At 40.0% G+C, this 12,505-nt stretch overlaps 1 protein-coding gene across 1 annotated transcript in view; it reads left to right on the top strand.

The window, feature by feature from the left end:
* The first annotated feature begins 347 nt into the window (after positions 1-347).
* The window catches only part of LOC150079349 (uncharacterized), a 76,538-nt gene continuing 64,380 nt past the window's right edge, over positions 348-12,505 (top strand). Inside the window, exon 1 of the mRNA XM_090382815.1 lies at positions 348-886. Coding sequence (XP_090238941.1) covers positions 731-886 — 156 coding nt within the window. The 5' untranslated portion in view covers positions 348-730. The remainder of the gene's footprint in view (positions 887-12,505) is intronic.

The following is a 12,505-nucleotide window of genomic DNA, read 5'->3' as shown; positions in this document are numbered from 1 at the left end:
TATTTAATTGTTTGTTTATGTTTTTTTTTTTATTAATAGGGTAATATATTTTTTATTAATAGGATAATCTATGATATGGTGGCAATATTATTATTATTAATATTAATAATAATAATATTTATTTTAAGCAAATTCTTTTATTGAATAAATTGTATTATTATTATTATTATTTTGTTATTGCATTTTAATTGAATGTCTCTACCTAAAGAGTGCTCGAGTGGGGGGGGGGGGGGAGAGTGGCACGTCATTTTTTTTTTGTCTCCTTACGTGTCATCTGTTTGAATCGTCCTGCAAATTCGCATGCGTGTAAATTCTCCTATAGAGCAGATGGCCCGTCATACCTTGCCAATCTATCATCTACTAGGAAACGTACCACCCTTCCATTTGCATGGAAGTAATTAGGTCTATGCGGTCGAAGACAGCGAGCACCTTAACTTGCGAGGGCTTTCGTCACAGTACCTTGTCCGCCGTTGAGTATACCCGAAGGATCGCGGACTACTTGCCTAATGAACGTCGTTGTAGTTGTCGTAGGGAGTGTGGTTAATGTACGGCCTTCGGATGTCATCTTCTTGCACTTGGGATGACCAGTGTACAAGAAAAACAAAGAAAAAAAGAAAGAAAGAAAAACGCGCTTGGAAACTTACGAACATCAGCCTTATTAGTAAAACGAACAAGAAAGCCGATACATAGCTAGAAGTTGTATAGCGCTGCTAAGCCTAATCATCAACTCATGAACGCCAGACAGCTGTGGCTAGTCGACGGTGGTAGCGGACGCTTGTTTGCCGAAACTGTGAGAAAGTGGTTCTGTTTGGTACAACGGACTTATGTGAGGACGTATTTGGTGACATCTGTCGTAATGTTTCCGTCATCGGCAACTTATGCTGCGGTAAGTATTTAAAAAATAATATTTCTTGTGAATTTAATATCACCCCCTTTTTTATTTATATATTTTATGAAATATCTGAATACTTCGGAAAATTTAAATACTGTATACCGAATTTAATTTTGGACATCTAAAATTAAACATTTTAGATGTCTAAAATGTTCATATTTTTGTTTTAGTGATGTTTATGTATTTTTTGCTATCACATTAGACTGCTATGGTTCGAGTCGATTATTTTTATTTGACGGATTGTTTTTCTTTTTTTTTTTTTTATTATTATCCTTATTTGACGCTTTATTTAAATTATTTAATTGAGCATAATACTTTCGAACACTTATTTCCAATTATATGCCAGATATTATCTTTTTTTATTTTTTTTGTAAGACGAAAAATTGTGCTAATGTTCTTTATTTTATTTGTGCGTAGAAGACGTATCCTTAACTTTTTTGTCCTTATTGCCACCATATATTTATTTTCAAATATTCGATCATATTAGTAAGAGAAGTAATCTGAACCTCACTTCTTCGAAGTGAGACATCCCACCTGTACCATCTTGATGTTTGGAATTGATTGGCAGAGTATTCTGCTATGATGTCTCTGTTATTTTGCCAGGTGCCTTATATATATTATTTTATATTTTTAAAATTATTATTATTATTTTGTTATTCATATAAACTGAATTACTGACGTAATTTCTCACAACATATAATCCATTTATGGCTACGAAAATGTTTTGTGGGTAATGGAATTTTGCAGTTTGTAAATTATTCTCCAATAATAATTAATACACACACAAAAAAAAAAAAAAAACAACAACACTTATTTTTAGGTCTCCGGAATAATTAAATTCATCTGCCGTGCAATGTGTATTATGTCCGTAAATTGCGTGTGTTCTATGGTCGAGTTGCCTGCTTTGCTGGACAAAAAACCCGAGTTTCCGGGATTATAGTTGATGCTTATCACTATAAGCTTCAACTATACCTAAACCTTGCTATCTACGCCTGAGACCGACTAACTCTGCCACGGAGTGAAAAACGCCCACGAAAGTTCCTTTAGTGGGTTTTTTAATACATCTCATCTTTGATTTCGCCCGCAACAACTCGTATTTCACGAACGAATAGGTATCGTGTGAGGAAATCGTCTTCTGATTTTTACCGCCGTTCGGATACCCCCTTTCCAGTGCTGCAGTCTATAAATATTATAATGTTAAATATTTTAATAATATTTGTTTTTTCCAAGTCTTTCAAAAACCAGAAATTTATATTTTTTTATATAACATTCACCTAAAAAAAATCCAGAGGGTAGTGGTGTGTATCCTCCATACAGCCTTGCCCCTTCCCTACCTTACACTTTGTACGAAAGTCACAATCCTGTTCCTAACCCTAAATGTAGCTACCTTTTCCTTACAGAGTATAACTATTAGCACTTGTTTTTCTTACACACTGATTCTACTATGAAAAAATCCCAAAAAGATCAAGATTCTGTTTTCAAATGATATGCAAGTTATTTTGGTTAGTGCAATTCATTGACTAGCGGGGTTTAACTTCATTTTAGGAAGGATGTAGATTTGCTTGACCGTGTACAGAGAAGGGCAACAAGATTGCTGAGGGGAATGAAGGGATCCTCTTACCAACAGAGGCTTAAGTTCTGCAAATTGCAGTGGCTGGAGACTAGGCACCTGCGCGGTGATCTGATTGAGGTGTATAAGGCCTTGAATGGATTGAGCACGCTGAATTCTGATGGGATCCTTCCACTTGTTCAGATTACGAACCGAAGGGAGCATAAATTCAAATTAAGAAAAGACAGATGTAGAATAGATGTGCGGAAATTTGCCTTTATCCAGCGGGTGGTTAATTGCTCGAACAAACTTCCATCTGTCGTTGTGGAAGTTGATAGGTTAAATCAATTTAAGGAGAAACTGGACAGGCATTTGGAGGGAATGGTGTTTTTTTTTTTTTTTTTTTTTTTTGGCTGATGTTGCATAAGCTCACATACACTTGCTTTCTTGCATCACATGCCACTACTACTACTATTGTTCACGCAACCGATATAACGGAAATCAGTTGGGCCGTTGCTGTTTTTGTGGTGGTGTACGGATTCGAACGCTTAACATGCATACCTGTGATAAGACAAACGTGGATTCTGGAAAAAAGACCACGTCCAAGCGTCAGCTTTCAGAGAGGGTAACAAGATGAACAACGAGGTCGTTCCATGTTATTTAATTTTTTATTTTTAGTGGGGGGGACGGAATTTTCTTATTTGGGTGAAAAGTCTTGACACGACCGTGTCTGTGATCACGTACGTTATTCTTAGACGATAATAATACAGATTCATGAAAGCATTTTATTAATTCATATTTTGGTACGCAGTGTTTGATCGAACATATTCCGGTCAGTTTTTCAAAACTCTTTTGTCCAAATAGTTAAACTTCTTTTCATAAGGCAGTCCCTCCCCCTTCCCACATTGAATGCCTTCACATAATAATAATAGCGTATTCAATAATTCACTCACATTCTGTTTTAAGGAAATTAAGTACTGCATTAGTAAAAGGAAGTATGAAAATTGTATAACTGCATTTTAAAAACACCAAAATAAATTTTGTGATAGTTTCTCCAAAAAAGTCACTCTTGTTTAGTAGTTCATTTTGGTGGTCCCAGAAGAGCAAATGCGTGTATTTTGTTCCAAGTTGGAAATCATTACCATAAGGGCTGCCTCGCAAGTAATGTAAACCATATGCCGCTAACGATGCCAAAGAGTAGTACATAAAACTGCCTAATCGCCAAGACACCTCAAAAGTACAAGCGCTGCTGAGTATAGTTATGCCTTTATGCTTATCACTATAAGCATCAAGTATATGATCAGTGCCATCTCGAAAAGGGGGGAAGTACTATACCCCCCCCCCCAAATACATCGACATTCTTGACGATCTGTCCTTAGAACCACTCCGAGCAAGAAATGGCATTAAAGTTTTACAGGCTCCATTTTTCGAACAGGACTCCTAATTGGCTAACCAAGACGCTGATTGAACACTTGCTTTAATTTGTGAAGGGTTTCCCCATCGGTGTTTCTGGCCTCAGTTCATCACATGGGCTGATAATAATCGTGTTCGTATTCCTCCTTAGCCGGGTGGTCAGTAGCGGGAGTGCAGTAGCACACGATTCTTGAGTAGACCGGGGTTCAAGCGCCCGACTGCTAAATACGGTCGATCTGCCAATCCACACTGGACCAGCGTGGCAGATTATGGTCCATTTCCCTCAACAGGAATTGTTGAGGAGGCTTCCATCCTGCAGTGAGTTGTGGCTGCAGCTTTATTTAATTATTAAAAATAAGATATTTTATTAACTAGCATTCAGTTTTGTAAAATCTTCCATTTTCACCCTTGAGCGTGCGTGTGCTGCCAGAACTGTATTAAGCTTTTTTAATTGCGTGGATGTAAACAAGATAATGTTACTGCCCCACTACATTAAAAGATACTATTCCTTTTGTTGACCCCTTATCAGTGGTAATGTATAATTAAATGCGTTTGGTAAAGAGCAAAAAGTAAGTGTGACCTCAGTTGTCGTGTAACTTTGCAGCCTTCACCTGGTGTCACTGTGCTAAGTAGTAAAATATAATGCTGCTAGTCTAAGGCAGTGGGTCTGCAAAGATTTTTGGTCGTTCACCCTTTTTTTTACTTAAAAAGGACTAGCGCACACCCCGGAATAAAAAAATAAATATATAAGTTTAATATATACTGTATTTTTATTTATAAATCATTTACATGGAAGGCATTATGTGAAATCACATTTGATTTTAAAAGATCACAAATAAAAAAATACAAAACAAAATTAAATCGAAGTTCAAGCACAAAATGATATGAAATCATTAATGTAACAAGTGTAGTAAATGTAATATAATACTATTTGTTTTATTTATGAATAATTTACATGGTATGCATTAAATGTACTCGGGTCGCGGAAGAGAACAGTTGGTGGATTTTTGGCTGCTGTAAAGGGATAAGTATTTTTAAATTTTTACCGTATTCTTCGTTAATTAATATAATACATTGTGTTTTACAGAGATATTAAATAGGTTTAGTAGCGTTCGTTAGCTTCTTATTTTGAATTTAACCAGCGATTTTTGGAAGTTACGACTCCCGGTGTTGGCGCCAATATTGTTGAACTAGCCGCCATATTGTAGTCGATAGAAATAGCTTAACGTATACAGGGTGATTGACTACCAGTGCGACAAACTTGCAGCAGGTGTAGGGGGCCCAAAGACGAATCGGAATCACATAGCATTGCAGGGTCCGAAATGCCTTCGTCATGCGGTAGAGGACGTTGAACGGGAGGTCACGTGAACAGCGATCCCGCTGGAAGTCAGCATTTGCGAACCGGTTCCCGAGGCAGTAGGATGGACGAGTAGTCAAACGTTGAACTGGCCGACATGCACCTCGCGTATGGAGCTGCGGACTGTAACGGGCGCGCCGCTCTGCGCTTGTACCAGGAACGTTTCCCGCACAGGCGTGCTCCTCATCATACAATTTTAATCGTATGATGAGAAGGTTACGTGAGACTGGTCGTTTCACGAGAGGTACCATGAATCGAGAGCGAACGACGAGGCCGCCAGACAATGAGGAGAGTGTCCTACGTCTTGCAGAAGGCAATCCGAGTAAGAGTACTCGAGCGATAGGCCAACGATTGGGTATTTCCCAATCCACTGTATGCAGGATATTGTCAACAAACCAAATGAGTTCGTACCATCTGCAACGTGTCCAATCATTGGAGCCTGCGGATAATCCACTCTGTAGAACTATTGCTACTTGGTTTCTTCAACAGAGTGCGGCAGACAGCACATTTGCTGCGTCCATATTGTTCACGGATGAGGCAAGTTTCACAAGAGAGGGAACCTTCAATCAACATGCAACAGGATCTGGAAAGGTTGAGCAGATGGGCTGAGAGGTGGCAAATGAAGTTTAACATTGACAAATGTAAAGTACTACATATGGGAAACAGCAACCCCAGAGCAACGTATCAACTCTGTGGTACTACACTGACAGTGGTAGAGAATGAAAGGGACCTGGGGGTGTTTGTGCAGGCAGATATGAAGTTCTCTGAGCAGTGCAGATGGGCTGCAAGAGTAACTCATGGTGTATTGTCAGTGATATATAGGAATTTATCTAGCAGGGATAAGGAGGTGATTATTCCCTTGTATAAGGCAATGGTCAGGCCACATCTAGAGTACTGTATACAGGTCTGGAGGCCTCATTTCAAGAAGGATGTAGAGCTGCTGGAACAAGTACAGAGAAGGGCAACAAGATTAGTGAATGGAACAAATGGTTGCTCTTACGAAGAAAGGCTTAAGTTTTGCGAATTACAGTGTCTGGAGATTAGGCACCAGCGAGGTGATCTGATAGCGGTGTATAAAGCCTTGAATGGTTTGAGCATGCTCAATGCTGATGGGATTCTTCCTCTTGCTCAGAATAATCACCTGAGAGGGCATAAATTCAAATTGAGGAAAGACAGATGTAGGATAGACGTGAAGAAATTTGCCTTTAGCAAGCGGGTGGTTGGTTGGTGGAACAGACTTCCATCCCTTGTTGTGGAAGTTGATAGCCTAAATAAGTTTAAGGCTCAGCTGAAAAGGTATTTCGAACGAACAGAGGGGTGAAGTGGAAGTGATTTTTTTTTTTTTTTTTTTGCTTGGCTGATGCTGCATAAGCTTACTTTCTTGCATCAAATGCCTATGCTAACATAACGCCCATTTGTGGGCTTTGGAGAACCCCCATGGTACGCGAACACGTGCAACTCAATGCCGTTTCTCTGTCAATGTTTGGGCCGGCATTGTTGGAGACCACCACATTGAACCGTACCTTCTGCCTCGTCGTCTGGACGGTAGGGCATACTTGATCTTTCTACAGCAAGTCCTGCCCGAACCTATTGAAGAAGCAAATGTTCCTCAGTCGTTGCGTCGCTCAATGTGGTTCCAGCATGATGGGGCTCTCCCACATTACACCAATGACGTCCGCCAACACCTAAACGTTACATTTGGACAGCATTGGATAGGTCGTGGTGGTCCGGTTCATTGGCCTACTAGATCACCGGAAATTTATCATGCCTGGACTTCTTCTGCTGGGATCAAATGAAGACATTGGTGTACGAGACCCCCGTTGATTCAGTTGAAGACCTCGTCGCTCGCATCTCTGTAGCTGCCGGGGAGATTCGAGACACGCCAGGAATATTCCAGAACTTTAGGGATTCCATGCGGCAGCGCTGTAAAGCCTGTGTGACTGCTTCTGGTCGAACTTTCGAACACCTTCTGTAGCATGGCTTTTTGCCAATGTAAAACTTGTCATTAAAATGATTTCTGTTACACTAACGAGTTGCTGTTTCTGTTCTTTTTCTCTGCTTCTTTGTTCACACGACCTCCCGCATGACGAAGGCATTTCGGACCCTGCAATGCTATGTGATTCCGATTCGTCTTTGTGCCCCCTACACCTCCTGCAAGTTTGCCGCACTGGTAGTGAATCACCCAGTATATATCTCAAACTGATAGCGTGACGCATAAAGTAAAACTAGATAGCGTAATATGAAACACTGTATTACACTATCTAGTCCTGGGAAGGGATGGTTCAGTGGGAGACGACAGAGAGTGGTAATCAATGGACACTGCTCTTCGTGGACAATTGTTATTAGTGGAGTTCCCCAGGGTTCGGTGTTAGGCCCATTGTGGTTTTGTATATTTATCAATGATATTGAGGAAGATATATCAGGTTTAATGTCCAAGTTTGCAGATGATACAAAGGTTGGCAGGGTTGTTAACGACAGTAAAGACAGTATGTTACTCCAACTGGATCTAGATAAGTTGGGAAAGTGGGCTGAGAAGTGGCAACTGAAGTTTAACATTGACAAATGCAAAGTACTGCATATGGGTAGCAATAACCGAAGAGAAACGTATCAACTGTGTGGTACACACTCAGGGAAGTGGAAAGGGAAAAAGATCTGTGGGTATTTTGTGCAGTCAAATATGAAGTTTGCTGAGCAGTGCCTACGGGCTGCCAGGACAGGTCATGGAGTTTTGTCAATGATATATAGGAATTTTGCTATCAGGGACAGGGAGATGATTATCCCGTTATACAAGGCAATGGTCAGGCCACACCTAGAGTACTGTGTACAGGTCTGGAGGCCTCATTTTAGGAAGGATGTAGAGTTGTTAGAACGTGTACAAGGAAGGGCAACAAGATTGGTGAGGGAAAGAAAGGGTGCTCTTACCAAGAAAGGCTTAAGTTCTGCAAATTGCAGCGCCTGGAGAGTAAGCACCTGCGAGGTGATCTGATTGAGGCCTGGAATGGGTTGAGCAAGCTGAATGCTGATAGGATTCTTCCTCTTGCTCAGATTAAGAACCTGAGGGGGCACAGTTTCAAATTGAGGAAAGATAGTTGTAGAATAGATGTGCAAAAAGTTGCCTTCAGCCAGCGGGTAGTTGATTGGTGGAACAGATTTCCATCTTTTGTTTTTTGTTGTGGAAGCTAATAGCCTAAATAAATTTAAGGCTGGGCTGGACAGACATTTCGAACGAATGGAGGGGTGAAACGGGAGGGGTTTTTTTTTTTTTTTTTTTTTGCTGATGCTGCATAAGCTTTCTTTCTTGCATCGTATGCCTCTACTAATGCTAATATCTAGAATGACAATCCACAATTTCCCATTGCCACAAAAGCCTTTTGTGGCAATGGGAAATTGTGGGAGCGAAGTTAAAAAATATGTAATTAATGATATTGAAATTTCGCAAGATTATTTAATGAAAAAACTTTCAAGCCTACAGACTAGTAAGGCTCCTGGAGTTGATGGAATATACCCTATAATCTTGAGAGAGGCGGCAAGCGAGTGCCTTGAACCACTGAGGCTGGTTATGCGAGCATCACTAGACTCTGGGGAGATTCCCTTGGATTGGAAAAGTGCAAATGTATCTCCCATACATAAGGGTGGCTCTAAAAGTGAAGTGGGAAATTATCGACCTGTCAGTCTGACTTCAGTAGTAGGGAAAATCATGGAGGCATTGATCAAGGGTGGAATTCAGGATCATTTGGATCGAATTGAAATTCTCAAGGATACTCAGCATGGTTTTGTAAAGGGAAAATCATGTTTAACAAATCTGGTTCGCTATTTCGAAAGGGTCACTCACGAGCTGGATTTAGGGAATAATTTCGACATTGTTTATTTAGATTTCAGCAAAGCTTTTGACTCAGTCCCACATGAGCGGTTGCTTTATAAGCTGGAACAGGTTGGAATCACTGGGAAAATCCTTAGATGGATAGAAGGATGGCTTCAGGGCAGGAGGCAGAGGGTTGTGATAAATGGCTATTCCTCAGATTGGGTTGATGTAAGAAGTGGGGTTCCCCAAGGATCAGTATTAGGACCACTGTTGTTTTTAATTTTCATAAACGACATTGATGAAGGGATAGAGGGCGTGATGTCTAAATTTGCAGATGATGTTAAAATTGGTAGAGTAGTTAATGATCACTGTCAAGCTGAGCTTCTTCAGAGAGACCTAGATAGACTTCAAGAATGGTCAGAAAAATGGCAGCTGTGCTTTAATCCAACAAAGTGTAAGGTATTACACCTGGGAAACAGTAATCCCAAAATAACTTATTCACTTGGTGGAGTTCAACTAAACCCAGTACTGGAGGAAAGGGACTTGGGTGTTACGATACGGTCAGACATGAAATTCTCTGAGCATTGTAAACAGGTTGCAAGGAAGGCCCATGGTGTCCTATCGATGATCTATCGAACTTTTGCAAGTAGAGATAGGGACGTGATAATCCCATTATATAAGGCCTATGTTAGACCACACTTGGAATACTGTGTTCAAGTATGGAGACCGCACCTAAAGAAAGACATCGAGCTTCTTGAAAGGGTGCAAAGAAGGGTAACTCGCCTGGTGAGATCGGCAAAAGGGCGTCCTTATGAAGAAAGACTTCGAATATGTGGGCTGCAGAGTTTGGAAACTAGACACCTTAGAGGAGATTTGATTGAGGTGTTTAAGGCTCTGAGAGGCATCAGTAAAATGAATGAGGACAAAATTTTCAAGATTATAAATGATGCTAGAACTAGGGGACATAAATTCAAGTTACGCGGGGAAATGTTTAGATTGGACTGCAGGAAGTTTTATTTTAGCCAGCGAGTTATAAATTACTGGAATAAGTTGCCTTCATGGGTGGTAGAGGCCGACAGTTTGGGGAAATTCAAAGGTCATCTGGATAGTACTTTCGGGTAAGGGAAGCGCATAGGATGATAGTTTTAATTTCCTTTTATTTAATTTTTAATTTCATTTTATTATTTTTATTTATTTATTAATTATTATTTATTTATTTAATTTTTGTTTTTATCATTGTTTTGTTCGGATTTTTTTTTTTTTTTTTTCTGGCTGGTGCAGCATAAGCCATAGGCTTTCTTGCACCATACGGCCGTTACTAATACTAATACTAATTCGATGCCAAAATACAAAACAAAACTAAATTGAAATTAAAGTACAAAGTGGTATAAATCAAATCAACAGCATTTTTTAGTGGGAACAATATGCTTGAATATTTTTCATTATTGCTGTGTATCTTGGTTCCTTCCTTCCTTCCTTCATATTTTGGGACACAGCTACCCAAAATCTGGTTCCCAGTTAAGTTTATTTCTAAACGCGATTTTAATAATAGTCATTGCAGAGAAAGTTGCCTCATATAGGTAAAAAGGTAAAGTGCAGCCATTATCAACCCACTGCAGGATGGAAGCCTCCTCAACAATTTATGCTGAGGGAAATCGACCATAATCTGCCACGCTGGTCCAGTGCGGGTTGGCAGATCGACCGTATTCAGCAGTCAGGGGCTTGAACCCCAGTCTACTCAAAGAGCGTGTGCTACTGCACTCTGCTCCTGACCACTCGGCTACTGAGGCCTCACATAGGTACATTGATCGAAATGGAAGGATTACATCGCTTGCTCTGCTTACCAAATCACCTCATGGATCATCCGCGCACCCCATTTTGGATACAACTGGTCTAAGGTAGCTATTATACTTATCAATGGCGCTGGAACTAGGAGCAGTGGCGTATTTATACTGCCAGGTCTGCGACTGCTGGGGGCCTAAGGAGTTAAGGGTTAAGAAAAATCTTTCCTGTGCAGTCACTAATAGTCTTCATTATTGGGCTTGATGACAAGATTCGTTATGGAATCCGAAGTCGCTGATTATTAAAGTAGTCCTATCGTGCTTTCGTGGATAGTATACAGTTGGTGGAATCGTCGTCCTCCTCACACCGGGTGGAAAAGACCCCAGTTCGAATGCTGTCTATGAAGTGAGGAACTTTTACGGACATTTTGCACAATGGGGCTGAGTTAGTCGGTCTCAGGCGAGGAGACCATGGTTTTTTCCTCCAGAAACTCGGGTTTTTCTTCTAACAAACAGAAAATCGACCACAGAACGCACACAATTCACAAACAATATACAGGGTCATCGAAAAAGGTGTCCGTGATTTCCCTTTTAATTATCTTCGGAAATATTTGATCGTAGCAGCAATCATCATCATCAGCCATTTTCAATCCACTGCAGGATGAAGGCCTCTCCAGCAACTTTCCAGTTCCTTCTGTTTTGAGCACTGGCCATCCATTTTTACCCACAGACTCATGAATTTCATCTATCCATCTCCGCCTTTGTCTTCCAGGTTTTCTTCTAGCTCCTCTTGGATACCATTCTGTTATTTTCTTAGTCCATCTGTCATCATATCTTCGAGCTATGTGTCCTGCCCAAGACCATTTTAGTTCTTTAGTTTTGATAAGAATGTCTAGCAGCATACAGTGTGATAACTCACTAAGTTTTATTTGACACCGCAACAATGACCTTGGCTGCGCCGTGAGTGTGCGCAGAATGATTCCTATGCGCACTGCCTCAGTCAGTGTCAGTAAGATGGCCGTGCAACAGAAAGCGTAGTGTGTTATGGTACGCTGAATTTAAATCTGTCATAACAGTACAAATCGGCGTTTTATATTTTTTTGTAAGACGAAAAAAGTTTAATGGGTTGTAAAACTATTTTCTGAAATGGAGCGCAGAGCTTACTTTTTACGTTGCCTCATTCATCGTACAAGCAAGTGTTCAAAAAGACTTGCATTTTCAAATAACTGCATAAGGAGCGCATACGTCCATCTTGTTTCACCATATGAAACAGTCATCATCAGTCTTTAGATTCAGTAGAAACCAACTAAACTCTTTCATTGATTACTTGAATTGAGGACGCTATAATTATTTATAGCAAATGATATTAAGAAGGAAACCATGTGAATTTTACACCACTGAAACTGTTATTTAAAAAAAAAAAAAAAAAAAAGAAAAGTATACAACCAACACAAGTACGAGATTCAACGAGTAATATTTGAATGTCGAGAATCAACGGAGTAACGTGATTTGGGTGTTCATGGAAGAAATTCTGCCTCCTCCGTCAGTTGCCTGTTTCAGAAAACTGACGGAGGGGCAAATTCTCACGAATTTTGATTTACGTGAACTCTTCTCATTTCCATTTTCAATTTAGTCACACTTTCAATTATGTTTAAAGATACTGAAGTTGTAATTACTTCTCGGCAGGAGAAAAAATTATCGTTTTATCGAT

The sequence above is a fragment of the Mastigoproctus giganteus genome, chromosome 10, assembly GCF_048544385.1.
Source record: "Mastigoproctus giganteus isolate SK-2022 chromosome 10, ASM4854438v1, whole genome shotgun sequence".
Lineage (NCBI taxonomy): Eukaryota > Metazoa > Arthropoda > Arachnida > Uropygi > Thelyphonidae > Mastigoproctus > Mastigoproctus giganteus.
Note: the sequence above shows the minus strand (reverse complement) of the source record. Positions and strands in the feature narration are given on the sequence as shown.